Source organism: Pseudomyrmex gracilis, unplaced genomic scaffold (assembly GCF_002006095.1).
Source record: "Pseudomyrmex gracilis isolate BER0280 unplaced genomic scaffold, ASM200609v1 scaffold_8, whole genome shotgun sequence".
Classification (NCBI taxonomy): domain Eukaryota; kingdom Metazoa; phylum Arthropoda; class Insecta; order Hymenoptera; family Formicidae; genus Pseudomyrmex; species Pseudomyrmex gracilis.
This window is the reverse complement of record NW_018020592.1, coordinates 1430713-1448369: the sequence shown is the minus strand read 5'-3', so window position 1 is coordinate 1448369 and position 17657 is coordinate 1430713. Positions and strand designations below refer to the sequence as shown.

General features: G+C 38.9%; 2 protein-coding genes across 6 annotated transcripts in view; one reads left to right on the top strand and one right to left on the bottom strand.

Annotated features, from left to right (window-relative positions):
* The window catches only part of LOC109860459 (semaphorin-5A), a 79984-nt gene extending 72770 nt beyond the window's left edge, over window positions 1-7214 (bottom strand). For all 4 annotated transcript variants that reach the window (XM_020439549.1, XM_020439574.1, XM_020439566.1 and 1 more), the window contains exon 1: window positions 6718-7214. The gene's annotated coding sequence lies outside the window, so the exon portion shown is untranslated. The remainder of the gene's footprint in view (window positions 1-6717) is intronic.
* LOC109860494 overlaps window positions 1-14612 on the top strand; it is a 48054-nt gene extending 33442 nt beyond the window's left edge. Inside the window, exons 1-3 of one of the 2 annotated variants that reach the window (XM_020439604.1) lie at window positions 12463-12735; window positions 13278-13444; window positions 14172-14612. In XM_020439604.1, the coding sequence (XP_020295193.1) occupies window positions 12683-12735; window positions 13278-13444; window positions 14172-14428 (477 nt within the window). In that variant the 5' untranslated portion in view covers window positions 12463-12682 and the 3' untranslated portion in view covers window positions 14429-14612. Of the gene's footprint in view, window positions 1-12462; window positions 12736-13277; window positions 13445-14171 lie in introns of those variants that run through there. The other variant, XM_020439613.1, reaches the window with a different exon arrangement.
* The last annotated feature ends 3045 nt before the right edge of the window (window positions 14613-17657 follow it).

Here is a 17657-nt window from a genome sequence, read left to right as displayed (position 1 = left end):
ACGAAGTAAGAAAAACACACGTTTCTCGTATACACACGTCGCGAAAATATATCATATTTTTATTAAGATGTTTTCTTTCACCGCAACGTCTAATTCGTCGGATATATACGCAACGAAGTAGCAAAATAGATGTGTACAAGTGAAAATAAACAAAATCTTTTAAACCTGAGATTACATTATCGTCGAGGGCAGAGATTCAGATCGGATACGAGTATTGTTGATGGTTTTGGAAAAGAGATCACATGGAAAAAGCGTTCAAAAATCCTGACCATATTCCCTTTCATCCAGGATTATAAAAAAAGCTGTCTTAGGTACTTGAGATTATTGATAATGTGAGTTTTCATCCGACATAAGTTTTGAAAGTACCATGCACTGTGCCGGAAATTCGTGGATTTGTCTAGACTTGAAAATTTCGTCTAAACACTCTCTCCAGAATCTAGACTTCACGTATTTCTCAGTTATAAATCCACATTTCTGCGGTAAAATCCATTAAAATTCAGACATAATTTTTGTTTTTATCAATAATAAATATTGTACTTATAACTAAATATAATAATTAATATATTTTTTAATATAAATATAAGAATATAAATTAATTACAGATATGATTAATAAAAACTCTTGTTCTCAATATGAATCTGTCTCTTTACTTAGCGAGTTTAATTTCTTCTTTTTGACAGGCACTTTCTTTTTACGTTTAAAAGAGAAAACGTAACGAATTTGCGTCACAACAATCGATAATAATCAGTAACTGCAAGACATGCTGCAACGAAAGTGACGCGTCGCGTCGGCGGAAATGAAGAGACACGTTACATGTCGCAAAATTGTACGAGAATCAGGCGATAATGAAAGTTATATAATAAAATTAACTGAAATATGCTTGATGATTTCAAGCTGGTTAGCAAGAGGCTCGTTTTTTTTAACGAGTTTCTTGTCGGACGCGCCTGTTACACGCGAATTTCGGAAGGTGCATCATGTGAGTGGTTTTACGCTTTACGATCTTTCGCCGGAAATCACGCGGCAAAAGGGCAAGTAAAAAAAATAGCATTGTTAACATTTCGCTTTGCACCCGACGCTTCTCGACCACGGTTGGCCGCGGGGGTTCTTGGACCAGGATTTTGTGCTGCCTAAACCTTCGTCGTCAACAAAAAGTCGCCCTTCAGTACGGTCTGAAGATCGTTTTGAGGGACGAGAAGACCACAATGGCGTAGACGCTGAAAAAGGTCGCGTTAAATCACCGGATCGATACTGTTCGAAAACGGTTTTGTGATCTGACCAATTTTTACTGCTTTTCATTTTACGAAATATATCATCGAACAATACTTTTACAATTTCTTGTTTGTGTAGATGATGGGAGGGGGAAGATAAAAAAACGAAAATACAAAAGATCAGAGTGTTTGCTTTTGTAGAACAGACTACATATTTCCTCATTTGTTTTTTTCGAACGACAAGAATATTAGGATAAGATATGATAAGTATCTTTCGTTAGTAATTATCACGAGAATTTCATTGTTGATTACTTTTGGTTCTCTTAACCGATAATAAAACTGTTATATCTCTAATATAGTGCACCTAATTACGTACAAGTTAATAAAGCAGCGGTGAATATTTTTTTTCCCCGATTAGCACCGCGCGACGATCAGCGAAATTAACATCGAGACGAGCGAGAACGCGAGTCTCATGTGGCTTCGGATTTACATGACACCGCGGTATTCGAGCGAGCGCGCTCAAATATGAGATCTTCCCCGTTTCCCGCCTTCGAGGAATATAACACCCGTCACGACACTGAGGTTTCTCCTTTGATCGTCTCGAATTTGTCGTTCCGTTAAAGCGGACGTGCGCGTCTAATCTAAGGCGAGGCGGATAAGAGAACTTTACGCAAGAGAAGAGCGCGGAAGAGCTCAACGCTGCGCTTCGAGGATTTCGAGAAACCAGATATTTTCCCCTACCCCGGGGGGAAACGCAGCGGGTTGTAATTACGATCTCCACACGATCTCCGAGCTAGGCATTTTGTAAAGATTAAGGTACCGAGATGTAAGTCTACAGAATGTCGAAATCTCAATTGCGCAATTGCGAGATATAAAATTAGAAAAAAATCAAAAGATACGTAAAAAGAAACACACAAAAAGAGATAGTTTTACGAGAAAGATAATGTGACTGTCGAGTCTCTTTGAGTAAAAGAAAAAAAAAAAATAAATTATTATTAATTAATATAATAATTCTGATATATTTAACTTTGAATTATTTAGCGCTAAATAAAAGAGCTTTATTTTAAAATTAATATATATTATCAGTTCAATATAACATCTATTAAAAAATTAAAATGTTCTTTCTTTTTATCAACTTATAAAACACTTTCCGTATCTTAGTGCAAGTTGAACGCTAAACTTATGTTGTAAAAGGCTTGTTGGCAGACTATTAAATCTAACAGGTAATATATAAATGATCCGGAATTAAAAATTTGTAATACGACATTTTAACGATGCTGCTTTTCTACTTTCGCGTTATTTTTAATGTATTAGACGATGGGAAAAGGTGGAACAGAAAATGTTCAAAGGAGAACTCTCCGTCCCGTTGAGCTCGAGCTCAATACCGAGCTTAATACCTCGTTTAATCCTATTACGATACCGAAATGCTCCTATAACGTTTTACTCGGGGATCGATTCGCTCGGCGCGAGCCATGAGAGAATCAGCGACGGTCACAGGTTGCACACGCGCGCCTATATAGCGATCCATAAAACTCGGAGAGGTAGATCAGATGAGACCTCTCCCGACTTGTGTCCGATTTTAATTTATGTCGTGAGAACGGCACGTTGCGAAAGTCATTTCTTTCTTCGACGCAGTCATATAACTCGAGACCACGCCTGGGTGTCTCTTCGCTCTCTTATACCGTTACTTTTTTCCGAGATGAGCGCGCTTGTCCGCTGATTAACGCGTCGATGGGAACTTACGCACGCGTGATATTGTCGGAGATGCCGACCGGTTTTGACGTTGAACTTCACCGTGAAATTATCTTCAATAATATCGGAGAGTCTAATGAGAAAATTTACGATCTATTCCAGAAACATAAACAATCTACGACCTACCTTTACACGGTTAATTACACGGTTTCCAAACGGACGACTTTTATTCGCAGTTGGTTGTTGTTTCTTTTTTAACTGTGTAAACTCCGATCGTCTCAAACAAATTTCAAATGTTACCTCGTTAAAACACGAGCAGACATACGCGCGCGTCTATATAAACATAAAGCGCGCAAAGTAAACGGTATAAATATGACTTGTTTTTTATCTCACTCTGCCCACCGTAGCCGTTATGTGTTCCATCAGACGGACAGGCCATTACATCGAGACCCCAGCCAGATATATACTATAAAGCAACATGCAGTTCGAGTGCGACACGACGTGCGGTGTGTTCCGAACACGTTGCACGCGAATTGCGCATGTATCTCACGGTGCGGGTTTCACGTTAGGCCGCTTCACATTGTATCTGCCCCGTGTGTATATCAGACGTATGCATTCGCAAGATTACTTCGGAGATTAATATGTAAATATTTTAAACGACAAGAACGCGCGCACACGCGAAATCAAACCCGCGAAGCTCTTGATATATGTATGTGTGTACATACAATAGAAGCAATATAAATTGTTTCGATTACGAAAATAATAAAAGTTAAATTTCGTTCATCTCTAAATCGTTAAAATTCCTTTAATCACCTGTCTCACCTGTAAATAATATTACTTATATATATAGCATATATAATCCAATAAAAAATATTTAAATAACAAAGTTTCACATATCATTATATTTTAATTTCATATATTTAATTTTAATTCAATTATTTCACTCTATTTCTTTTTGACAGGTTGTTAAAATTCTTATTCAGTCATTTCTGAATAAATAAACAGTTTAAAAATTAAAAAATATAAGATAATTGTAGGTTGCGTGATTTAAAAAATCTGATAAAAAAGAGAGAGGGAGAAAGAGAGAGGCGATAAGTATAATTTGCGCCTTGTACATATTTCACGAACTTAATTAATAAAATATTTTCATATGGTATATTTTTTCGCAACTAATAATCGAGTTTATTACGTATGTACGTTGTGTAGAGTGTCGAGCGATCTGAGCAACGCGCTATACTGTGTTTTTGTAACTTGCGACGAATAGTTAACGGGCGCGATCCACGTCTGATATTGTTATTCAACGACACGAAGGTACAAACGAAGGGGAAGTCAAATCCAGGCCCTCGATCGTAAACGGCACGACGATTTCTTCTCACTCGCACGCTTTTTCCCTTTCTCTTTTTTCAAGGCATGAAACGACAAGGGACGTGCTTCAATAAATTATTCATGCCCTGACGGAGCAGTCGCGTCCCGAAACTTTTATATAAATTTTTATAGGTCGTGCAAGAGTTTACGTCTTCGTACGGTTTCTTCGTATTGATTGATCGCAACGCTCTATAGCAGAGCGCTGGAATATGTATAAATATGTGCGATTAATAATAAACGTAGAAAACATAGTGCAACGCTTTAGAGAAAATTCTAACGTTACATATTTAAAATCTACAGCTTACAAACGTAAGTAACTGCTATATATTTTTCATATTGTCGAGTATATGAAAGAATCGCGCTACATACGAACAGGGAACTGATACGATAACGACCAGCAATCAGTTCTCGAGAAACGCGTATCGACGATATCTCGATATCACATTGCAACACAACAGAGTTCTGTACCTTATTATTCACTCAAAAGCTTAATTATATAATAATCGTAGTTATCATATTATTATACCACACAATGTGGTGATGCAACATTCTGCCATTTACAAAGTATGATACAACGCGATATTCACGTATGAATTTTATACGTAGTAAATTTGCTACAATGAAAAATAATCGCTTATCTTAAAGATAAGTCAAGTCTCAAGTATAAATAAAAACCGATACACACACACACCTTGTTATTCAACGTTCATACTCCTATGACATATATCAGACACCAGCGATAGCGTGAGCAAGATACGAGTGTCGTAAGAAAAAAAGGGATAGAACGTCATAATTACGATACTATTTATTCATTCAGCTACGTTCGTTGATCTTCGGGAGACACGATCGCACGCTCGGAGAATACTACGCGCGCGCGTAGCACATCCTTCTATACCGCGTGCTTCGAAAACACAAGTACGTATTCACGACTAACACACACACACACACACACACACAAACAGTGGTATCGACCGTCACAAATACGCTTAACTAAGTGAAATTATTACTATTCGTGCTAATCACCACGCCTCTCGGTAGTAAGGAAATATATACTGCTGGTCTTCTCGTTTATTACCGATCTGTTCTTGGGATTATATGACTTGTGTTCGTGATTTGTATTACGAAGGCGGTCTGACTTCGTTGAAAAAAGAACGAGAGAAAGAAAGAAAGACGAGAGAGCGAGAGAGACAGAGATTAAGAGAGAGAGAAAACAGTGACTTAATATAGTGATGAGAGTCACACTGATCGAATCGTTAAATGTCAGAACCTGTGCGCGGATTTCTTTTTCTCTTTCTCGCGAGATATCATAAAGAGCGAGGATCCGTAATATTTCTGGACACCAGATATGAAATTAGAATCTCGCGCGCGGGACGTGAACGGCGAGGCGTCGAAGGATGTAAAAAGCGCGTTAATGAAAGATACGACGCGCGTATGTAAAAACGGTCTACTCTTCGTCTCTTCTTCCGAATATTTACTCAAGAACAGCGTTGAAGGAACACAAACGCGTCTCTGAGTGATGAGACATGGAGACGACTTTTTTTTATTGTCTTTTTTTTCTCATCTCACGTTTTGTGTTTGTACGTGTTAGCGCGAATACGTCTCTAATTGTAGGTGCAAAACTGTTAAATATAAACGTGTGTGTGTGTGTGTGTGTGTGTGTGTGTGTGTGTGTGTGTTATTTATTATTAATATTACGCAGACAAGTTGATAATAGCATTACAAATTTGCCATTACTGTTATTATCGATATTCGCACAGGGAATAATTAATACTAATAAGATTGTATTAACACGCTTTTGGTTTCGAATGACATATAATTTAAGTAATAACACATATTTTATTACCACGAGGGACGTTTGAAAGGATCAATAGCAAATATCAACATATTATAATTTAAGTTGTAACAAAGAATATTCTCTGTCATTCTTGTGCGAAAATACGGGTTGTTTATCATATTTACTTTCAGCGCAAATATGATATCTTGTTTTCACGCTTGCAAACAAAGTATCGACCGCGATTGTGAGCGTATCGTACAAAAGTAACTCGATAACAAATTATTGCTAATTACTAAATTATTTATCGTAAAATGTGCTTTATTACGTCGCGAGTGTGAAAAACGAGAAAAGTTTCGATTCCCGATTCGCATCGAGAATACGATTAATCATAATAAAGAACGTCTGAAAATTCGCGCCCACTTTTAACCCTCCCGACAAACAATGGCATCATGGCCGCCCCAGGGGCGCGCGTGATTTCGGAGCACGAAATCACCGACGCTCGATCGCGGTATTACGCGCACGTGCGCGGACGTGCGTTTCATTAATCTCGGACCCGAGATCGTTCTCTGCCCCCGCGCGAAGAAAGAGAAACGATTCATTCTCTCTGTCACAATAGCCGCGCTAATGATCACGAAAACCAGCGCGGCGTTTGTCGAATCGATTGCGTGATTTACTCACCGGCTCCGAAAGAAGAACCGTTAATTAACAATCCTGCAGTTCCATAACACTGATTCTCTCAGCTCGACGCATTACCACCACCGAGTTCTTTGGAATTTATGTAATCAAGTCCTCTCCGGATGGTATTCATGCGTATGTACCGTAAACCGACTGATATAAGAAAAAAAAAACGAAACCCGTAGTGTCACTGCTCCGAACCGTGTCTGATATCCATGCAGAGACGTTTGTTCTCAATGAAAATCGCGAGCGACGAGACGCGAACAAACACGCGAGGATATAAACGAGATAATCGAATCACACCGAGATGCGAGATATAGAAATGTCGCGTCGCTAAAGTACGCGTTTGTCGCGTAACGTGCAACGCGGATTTGTTTACACTATCGCGGGGAAGATGAAAAACGATGAAACGGAATCTCTCTTAAAGCGAAGCCGTGACAGCTAAACGCTGACTGAGCGCAAGACTCAAAAGGACGCGGCTACGTATAGTCCACATAACACTTCCGTCCCTCTCGCTCTCGCGCGACTGAACGCTACGGCGGTGGTGGAAGCCAGTTTGAAAGTTCGCGCAGTCACCGCGAAGTTAGCGCCACTTGCGACGCGGCACCGTTCGAAAGCGAACGAGAGCGAGAGATAGAGACATTTATAAACACAGACAACGCCAGTTTCTCGCAGATAAAAATTAAATTCCTTGAACAAATGGATAATTAAAATACAAGAGACGTAACATCGCGTTATTCGTGCTCGTGTTCTTTTGTGCTTTTTATAATTTTTTACATAATCCAAGAGAAAAGTAAAAGAATATAGAAGAGAAAAAATATTTTGTATACATTATATATACAAATAAAAAACTTTGAGAATATAACACATAAACGCGCAATTAAAAATACAAAAAGCGACGTACAACGTTAGTACAAATGTTAATAAAAATTGTATTGTAAAACTAAAATTCACATTTCCGTGCGAATAAAGTCTTACACCATTTCCGGACTTCAAATAAGCTGCCTTCGCTTTTTTGCCGCAATTAAAACTCTGTCAAAAGTAAAATAATATTTTATGGACTGTAACATCATAATATCGTAGACGTATACGACTTATCTTTCAGGTACCGTTTGACAGAAGAAGCGGGAAGACATATTCACACGTTCTTCTCGTCAGAGTTTAAAAATCCTGGTTATTCGAACTTCCATTTACTCTACGGGAGATCCTGCGCGTAATAATCGTAAACAATTTCTAATGCATACATATGTACGCAGGGCACCGTTAGATATTCCTATTTAGAGGGAAGGAGAAATGAACCGAAGTGCGTACGCGATGCAGAAGCGTCGTCACCGCGCACGAATCCCTTTTAAAAGGACAGAGTGCGGCTGAGATCTAACTTTCTTCTCGTCTCCTCGTCGCGTATTTATCTGGTTGTCCGTGCCATACTAAAAGACACTTGTACAATTAATGATGCCAAGAAACGAAGTCTCCGAATTATGTTGTCTTTACCGTTGAAAAAAATTCCCATTTTATTTCAATCACTGATTTAGAATCGTGCAAACACAAATTCGCGAATACAATTGCGTGTTTTCGCGTATAAATTACATGAACGTTCATAACTATCGAGAGAGATTATTTATCTAGAAGATAAAATAACAAAGATAGATGCCGGCAAAAAAATTTGCAAAACAAAAATAAATAAAACTAAAAAAAAAATACGCTAACGATAAAAAAATCTCTCTTTTATTTAAAACTCGAGGGAAGAAGAGACGGAGAGAGTTTTTGTAGACCGAATCGTGAAGAAAAAAAACATCAATTCAAAATTTGTATAAAAGAGAAAGAAGCATCGTGAAATATATAGAAAATATTAGTTTTACATCTTACGTATTTTCGCGTTCGTCAACTGGAAAATTACTTTCGGATTTCGTACGACGTTCGAGAGATCTCGAGCACGTTTTCTCTGCTATCTACTCGTTGTTGGTAAACGGGAGCGATATAAGGGACCTGTCATCCGTGACGAAGTACGTCGCGTCCCAAGGCTTGCCTCAAGGACGATAACCCTTCGCGAACTGGAATCAGTTCGAACTGGACTCCCGATCGAAGGAAGGGAACGGGAAGGAGCAGCAAGAAAAACTACGGCTTCTATCTTCTCTTTTCCACATCTTTCTCTTTCCTCTCGTTCTTCTCTCCGGTGATCCTTGCGCGTCTTATTTCGAGAACAGGATGATTACGCGTTTACGATCTAGGTTCCCCGCTACCTGCTCCCGCTCCGGTAGAGTAGAAGATGAATATATATTATTCGTGGAAGGTTTTTTTTTCTCCTTCTCTACCGCGCGTAGAGAGGAGGCACTCTCTTGAACGTAGCTCTCTCGCGTGAGCAACCTCGGGGCAGAGACGGGGCAGAGGAGGTTCAAGGACGAAGAAGGAGAATCGGAGCCACAGAGAGGAAAGCTTTTACTTTACACGGGAAGATTGTGTTTGTGGGAGGAGAAGAACCAGTGCGCGCGTACACACACACACACACACACCTACGCACACGTATACAAATATCTTTGTGTAATTGTGTGGGAACGATTGTAAAAGGAACGGCTACGTGCGTGTAGTGCGTGCAAAGCGAAGCGGTTTCGGGTAGAGTATAATCCGAATTCGAAACCTGTTCTCGGCCCGATGGGTCAACAACAACATCCTCCTACATCCCGATCTTTTCTCCCGGGATCCCCCGTCGATTCTACCGTCTCTTCGATCCGGCTGCGGCCAGATGCACAGGCCGGTGCGCTATTTTGAGCTCGAAATATATATCGTACTCCCGGTGTCAAGTGTGTTCGGCCGACGATTACGATATTTTCGAAAGATTTTTTTTCACTTTATTCACACGTGTTCTCAAAAACCACACACGCGAGGCACCGATGCGACTTGTCGATACGTCGTGAAGAAAATTCACGATCTTCAAAGCGCGAAAAAAATCAGCGTAAAAAAGTCCAACCCAAATTTTCTTTTTCTAGAGTTCTCTCTTATCAAGGCTAATTAAAGAATAGTTTTTCTACAGAACTATTTTTTTTATTTATTTACTCAATTAGATCTAAGTTGAAAAAAAAAAAAAAATAGTTGGCGAGAAAAAAAGTTTATATTTTTTTCTCTCGCGCGGATTGCAATTTCTGAGAAAAGGTGAGTCTTAGTGCGGCTGAATTCCTGCGAGGCTGCGAACTGCGCTATACGCAGTTAGTCTACTTTCTCTCGAGGCGTAAATTGCAATCACGCCCCGTGGGATGCACCTTGTACATCTCCGTATGACCGGGACTTACACCGCAACGAATCAATTAAGAGCTCGCCATACGCGTAATTATACGGATCTAAAGAAAGCGTTGCGTCAAAGTCGACAAACTCGTCTATATTGAGTTTTGCAGTAGGTAGGTATCGTAAAATTTTCCAACGCGAATTGATTTTCTCCAATACGAAGTACACTTATAATGAACCGCTAAATGACTTTATCGCGAATCACAAAGTGGCGGTCTTATTCCTGACTCATTTCTTACATTTGTATAAGTTGATTACTCATCGGCATTTGTAATTAATTGCATCTTTTATACGTTCTCCCGCGAGCCTTCTCCCTTTTGACTTTTGTAACAACAACGTTTGAGACGCAAGCAATCGCTTTGAGAGATTATCGAGAAAATTTATTCTTTGACGATCAAAAAGATTCGGAACGGCATTAGCATGGCGAAAATTTCGACGTGAACGAGAAACGTAGCATCAGTTTTAAATGCCTTCTCGAGTGCCATTTAAATAATTCGGGTTTTGCATATCGTGCAATTTGCGAGCGGTAACGCGATTGTGAGAAACTATCAAATATCTTTGACATCGTAGAATAATATAAAAATAATACAATGATTATTGATATCACGTATAAACAATAAAAAAAACAGCTAAACAAATAAAAATATTTTTAAAAATATTATTCCAATAACTTTCTTCAAACGCAAAAGAAAAACGTCGCGCTCTATCTTGAATAAAAGCTTATGACGTATGTTCTATTCTTACTCTTCAAAATCAATAGCTCTTAATTACGCGCATTTCTACACGTAGTAGCTCCGTTTACGTAACTGTAATAAAGAGCGCGGAGTAGACCAAATAGATTGAGATCGCGTACAATTAGTATTCGCGAAACGGTTGCGCGGGTGCATATTTAAGAGCCGTTCTTTTCACGCCGGTTTTATCCCGAAAGCCGGCGGTCATTACTGCGCTTCTCGTATTAAGCGGCTCACTGTGAAAGAGATGACCTTACGGCCTCTTATCAGCAGCAAAACCGTGGCCCGTTCCGACACGCACACATAACGAACGTCGACAAACATATAGGTGCTCGTTTTGCTTACGCAGCAGATTATGCTATGTCATAATCTCGCCGAGAATGATCTCGTCTCGCGATATTTTCACCAACGACATGTGATTTCACCGAATTTCTACTACTGGTAATAATTCTAAATATCGTAACGCGAAATCCAATAAGACATTTAAATTTAATTTGAAAATCGAAGCTAACATGATCTGGCGGTGCTAAAGATGCAAATTGACTGATTTAATATATTATTGTCAATTCAGAAATATCGTGTCTGTCGTTGACAGTGACAGCTTTACGTAATGGGAAGATTTATATTTATTGGAGCTCCGGCGTGATTCTTCGAATCTCTTCGAGACGCGATGTGAAACGGGCAGCCCGCCCGTGTTGAAAAAGGAACGAAAGAAAGACAAGATGTGTGTGTGTGTGTGTGTGTATATGTATGTGTGCACGTGTATGCGTGTATAAGAGAGAAATAATTACAGAGAAGGCCGCATTTGCAAGGTCGAGGACGGTGAAAAATAAAACTAAAGGGATCAACGTTTTTTCGATAGTTAGCCGAAACTAGACCGGACGTAAAATCCAAACAAGTTTACGATCGCTAGATTCACAAACAAACAAACAAACAAAATTGTCTAAAGCTCCTCTCTCTCTCTCTCTCTCTCTCTCTCTCTCTCTCTTTCTCTCTCTCTCTCTGTCTCCTTGATCTAAAAATATTTTTTAAAGCCTGTTTGAATTTTACTCGACGCACGCGCGCGATGTTTTCGCGATCATCGAGGTGAGAGCTGCGAAATTCGGGAGAAATTTGATATATGCGATTTATGTCAACTCGACTCCACGCGTTATTAGTTATGCGTTCAAGCCGCGAGCGAATATCTGATCGTGAAAATGATTGATACGACGTACATTATACGACGTGCGAGAAATTCGTCGAGAAGACTGCATGCTTCGTGATTGTTATTTTTGCAATGGATGTCACAATCTAAAAATCTAAAATGCGACATGTATTATACACGACAATGATATAATTAAACGTCGCGACATTAGTTACGTTATATTTTACAACATTAGAAACTATGCGCAATTGTATAAAACTACAGCGTTAAAAACAGATTTCTAGAAACAAAGTGTTACACGTGTATAAGTTTTACTTATATTTTTTGTCGACTTCGAGTTGTTGTAGATTTGCTAAACAGACTTGAGAAAATTTTACTTTAACTTTTGTTATCTTGTGTTAATGATTTTCCGTCTTATTATTAAACTTTCTACGTGTTTGAGACGTTATCTAGCAAACTATGACACTTCTTCCACGAAGACTTTGCTTACATTTCTTTTATAAACGTGCTGTCATGAATACATATACATGTAACTAACGACTTCGATAATATCGTGACCGAGAGAGAGAACGTTCGTGCAAGCGCGCACGGAGAGAAGAAACGCAGTGGGGCACGGCGAGACGTCAGTAGCGCTAGTGTAATATTCCTTGCCGGTTCTTGGTGCGCACTAGAAACAAGACGTGTGCGATTACCACGCGTTGCGATCTAACCGGATCTTACGCCGGAGCTCGGTGTCGATTGAAGAAAAGTGCTTTACTTCCACACTCTTGTCTCGCGACTCCAGTAAATTTGCACAGAGAAGAACGCGCGTACAAAAATGACAAGAAATATCAGCGTCTTGCTGATTAGTACGCTGTTGATAATTGTCAGGTCAGTCTAATGACGCATCTTGGTTTTCTCTTCTTTTATTTGTAAGTTTCCTTATATTAACAATCGCATTCAGATACATCGATCGAGCAATTATCAAGTGGCGATCAATTTTGACTGTGCAGATTTCTGAAATTTCACAATGTACATCCATTGTTCGCGAGACGATTTGACAAATTTTGGTATATGACTTTTTCCGTGTATTTTTAACCATTTTTTTCTCTTAAAAAAAAATAAACAACAAAGTTCGGAATTATTTCCGAATTTTGGATTCCGGATATAGAGAAGAATACAATTCTGAAAAATTTCATAACATATGCTCAGGTTCCACGTCGAAAGTGTCAAATGTTTACCGGTTTTGATATATGTGCTTTTAGTCACGATAAGCGCGCATGAATCATCTATTGCACAGCACCGTAGAAAACTATTGCTCGCGACGCGGTTACAGCGCGCGAATGTGTCGCACAATAAAGTCTATAATTAGTCAGGTGCGTGTATGATATCCGTTGTTTTTCTGATCATCTTTCCGCACAATTTTGTTGCAGCATGAGAGGAAGCGGCGCAGATTGGGCGAGCGACTTGTCGCGCGACATCAATCGGATGACCCAAGATATTAACAGCCAAGTTCAAAGTTTCACTCGTAATTTGCATACGAACGTAGTGCAACCTGCAATCGAACAAGCTAACAGAGCGATTGAAAATTTGCCGAAAGGTAATCAAAATAAACAATCATTCGGTTGAAGCAACCTAATTGATATTTAACAATATTAAACGCGCGAAAATAAACACGATTGTAAAGTTTACAACTTATTTAAACCGAGAGAACGTACGAGTTCTCGTTTACGAGGTTAAGCGTGGATGCAGGTGCGCAATATTATCGAGGTGTAAATCACTCATACGATTTAATCGAATTAAAGGTAATTCGAAAATACCAGAAAATTGCATCTCGCGCGCCGCGCAGACTCCTTTCACTATCGTCCAAGGTACAGGAGAGTAAAACGTGCATTCTCTCTCCTAGTCTCAAGGTAGCTGAAGTTATTTTTATTTTTTTTCTTTGATCGAAGTTAATTCGCGACATTGATTTTAATTCTCTGCGAAACGTTTACCTATATCTTTTAGCGTATCGAATCGCATTATTGATAAGTTATAATATAGTCAATATGTAACTTGACTTCCATCCACTTAGAGGATCGAGCGCGGTTGGTATTTAAGATCTATCGGTATTTAAGATCTATTAATCATTTTTCAAAATCCCGCGCGTTAAGAAAATGTGTTAACATTAATCTAAACTTGAAATATATCCATTATTCTAAAAAAAAAAAAAAACAAATACACGTTAACTTGTGCAAGTTTATTGTTTACGCTGATTGTTTACGCTAACTAACGTAGCAAAAAAATCGAATATATATAATTGCGTATGTGCCATCATTTGTTTACAGATGCGCAAGGACATATAATATCAAGTGGCAATACCATGATCTTCAATTCTGGAAATGGTGTAACAAAATCGGTTCTTTCCGGTCGAACGCCAGACGGAGAACCTTATGTCCGCAATATCGAGGAGTATTACAGAGGAAATGTTCTTTATCACAATGAAACTTTATACAATCCAAAAACTAAAACAACCAAGAAATTTAGCTGGAAGTTGGATCTCGCAACTCCAGGCGCAACTCCTCAACTCATTCAGGACGAATAGAAACAAGCGGACACACACAATCCGTAGTTACCGTGTCCCTCTCGCTTTTTATTCTATAAAGTTTATAACCACAACATTTGCTATCTCTTATGAATTACTTTAATATCTACAGGATATATCCTGTTATGCACGTTACAACTTTATTTTATGTACGTATATCCAGCTGAATAAATAAGTACATCGACAAAATGTGTTGCGACCATTTGTTTCTTGTCTACATTTTGCGATATTGTACTTTTATTTTTTGTTCCTCTGTTTTCTTTTTATTAACATAAACTTGCCGAAATAAAAGAGTTTGTCTCTAAACAATAAGATATAAATCAGAAACTAGCATAAAGTTGAAAAAAAAAAAAAAAAACAGTTTGAATAAAAAATCATTTATATTGCACAACTAGAAACATTTTCGAAGCATGAATAAGCATTCGCGCTCTCGCGCATACAGAACATATATACGTGTATACGGGAATATAAACACACAAAGTGCATATATATTGTCACGCAATACGACGTCCTGAAGTACTATGCATCTGGCAATAAAAGTATCGCAATCAACTCACATACACTCATAAAAATATAAATAAATGTGTTTATCAATAAAAAAAAAGAATACGTATCACATTTGTATCACTGATATTTCCGCGGTTTGCTGTGTGAGAACATTTTAGTTTTTAGTGAAATTTATTATTCTATTTTTTTTTTTTTTTTTTTACGCGCTCGTAAAAGCCACTAAAGAGTGCGGGAATACTACATTATTTGTTCTTTTCCGCGTCCCATTTCTGCGAAATAACGTGCGTCGTGGTTTTTCGTCACTTCGTTTATGCAGATAAATTTTCTAAATTCTCTTCCTTTCTCTCTCTCTCTCTCTTTCTCCCTTTTTAAACAAACAAATACAAATTGCGCAGTTGAAGACATAAAATTTTGAAGATCAGAAAAAGTAAAAAGAAAACATTGACCGCAGTTAGAAGTTTATATTCACGTTTGCGCGCGGTTTTACAATAACTCTATTATTCAACGTAGAAAAAAAAACAAAAGTCACGCCGTTTTAGGAGCATCAAGTTTTCTGGAGATTGCAAACGTTTTCTTCCAATTTTCTTTTCCGTCTCTCGCGTTGCCGGTAAATTTACATGCTGCACAAAAGGAATACACGTAACACGAGACTTCGTAACCACCTCAGGGAAGAAGGGATACTCCCACATAAGTTTCGGTACGTGAGAGAGATCGCTTTTTTCTTGTTAATGGATGCGGGATCATTGTCTACGCGTGACCGCGACCACGAAACACGTGGGCGTAAAATGGTAGGGGTCGTCGAACATCATTGAGCTCGCCTCTTGTGAAACCCGATTACTCTGCGGGATAAAAGAGCTACACAGTTCAAAATGCATCGATACACTTGATATCGAGTTTTCGAAGAAACTCTTTGAAATTTATTTTTGTAACGAGCGTAAAGCACCAAAAAAAATATTCACTGTTTTATATCGTGCTATTGAACAATTTGATTTTTAAAACTTTTCTCTCTCTCTCTCTCATAATAATTAATAATATTTGCAATTTTAAATTATAATATTTTTCAATTTTTATCACGTAGAGAAAAATATGAATGAACGTCGAATCACGCGCGTTCAAAGCGATTCGCTTCTTAAAAGTGGAAGAACCGGTGCGCGCTCAGGTAGTTTATGCTAGCGCGAGGAACACAGCGCGCGCGTATCCCCGAGCTACACACACGAAATAACTATCCTTCACCTGAAACAACAGCGACGTGCCTCTCTTGCCGTAAGCTAAGCATGTTTTTCCGAGAAGTAAAACCACTGTCTTTAATCTATCCGAGTGTTCTCCCGAGTAATCGGCGAATGGAGAATAACGATCGCGCGAGAGGTTGTTGCTTGTCGAACACGAGTGAAGTTTACGCAAGGGTTAAGTTCGCCAATCCGTGCCGCCAATTTTATCGGTACTGTTTCGGTTTTTTATTTTCGGTCCTTAATTTTTTATACAAACCTTTTGTACACGTGCAACAATAAAAATACGCGTAGAAGTACAAGAATATCTCTCTTCTATGTTTTTTTAATTTTTCATTTTTGCTCATTAAAAGTGGAGTGTTCTGACATGGGCGATGGAAAATCATGGTCACCTTTAGATACGTCGTGCTTATAAAGTTCGGAGATGAAGTAAATCATTAGAATGCATGACTCCCGCGAGTCGAAAAGCTTGGCGAGGTAAAACCCTTTGCGCCGGGGGCGTTTCTAATTTGTCGGGAAGCCGGTGACCAGCCGCAAGAGACCCTCTTGTGCGGAAACTTCACAGACAAAATGAGAAGCAGTAGAAACGCGCGCGAGCTCTGGCAAACTCCCGATCTACGAATAGAAATCCGAATGGAGAAATTTTTTTTCTTTTTCGCAAAGAATCACCGGCCTCGCGGATTTTTTTTCAGGAGCAATCTTTTGAAATGTGAATTTCTGCGCTCGTACGGCAAACGTTACATCTCCTCTTTTCGTTTTTGCCAAATGAGAGAAAGTGTAACTTCGGCAAACAAATCAATTGTCTTTAGTATTTAAATTTCTGTAATAAAATGAAAAGATATTTGGTTTGTGTGTCATTTGTTGCGAGTACGTTCGCGTTTATTGACTGTGACGCGCGACCGATAATCGCAACCGATACCGCTTTCTCTCTCTCTCTCTCTTTCTCTCCGACGCTTATTAACGCTTATTAACGTTGTCACTGTTATCGAAAGGTGCAGTTACGTGCATTTGGTTGTATTTTCAACGATTTTATCATCGCGTTCTTCTGCGCGGACTTTATAGTATCGTAATTTAAACGTCGCTTTTGCGGAAAACACGCACAAAAATACAAGGCAATAATCCGATACGGTTCCGTCGCGAAACGTTATTCCAAACAAGTCTTTTCGTGGCCTTCCTAATACGGAGTTTCACTTAATGTACGCAAATTACCACCTTAATTTCTACCCTGTACATACCAATTACGCCACTTCGAAGCGCGCGACGACGCGACACATTAGCTGTTTTTTGCGTCGCGTAATTCGTCGCGAATTATGGTCGGCGTTATCGCTTCGACATTTTGTTAATTTATGAGGTAGTCGAGTCAACTTTTATCGCACTTTCCCGATTGCCGCTTTCGCATGGATTTTCGAAGCGAAAATGATCAACATTATATTTCATCGTTATAACACTTACAGTCGCGCATAGACGTAATACGTTTTGGACTTGCTGCGTTTCTA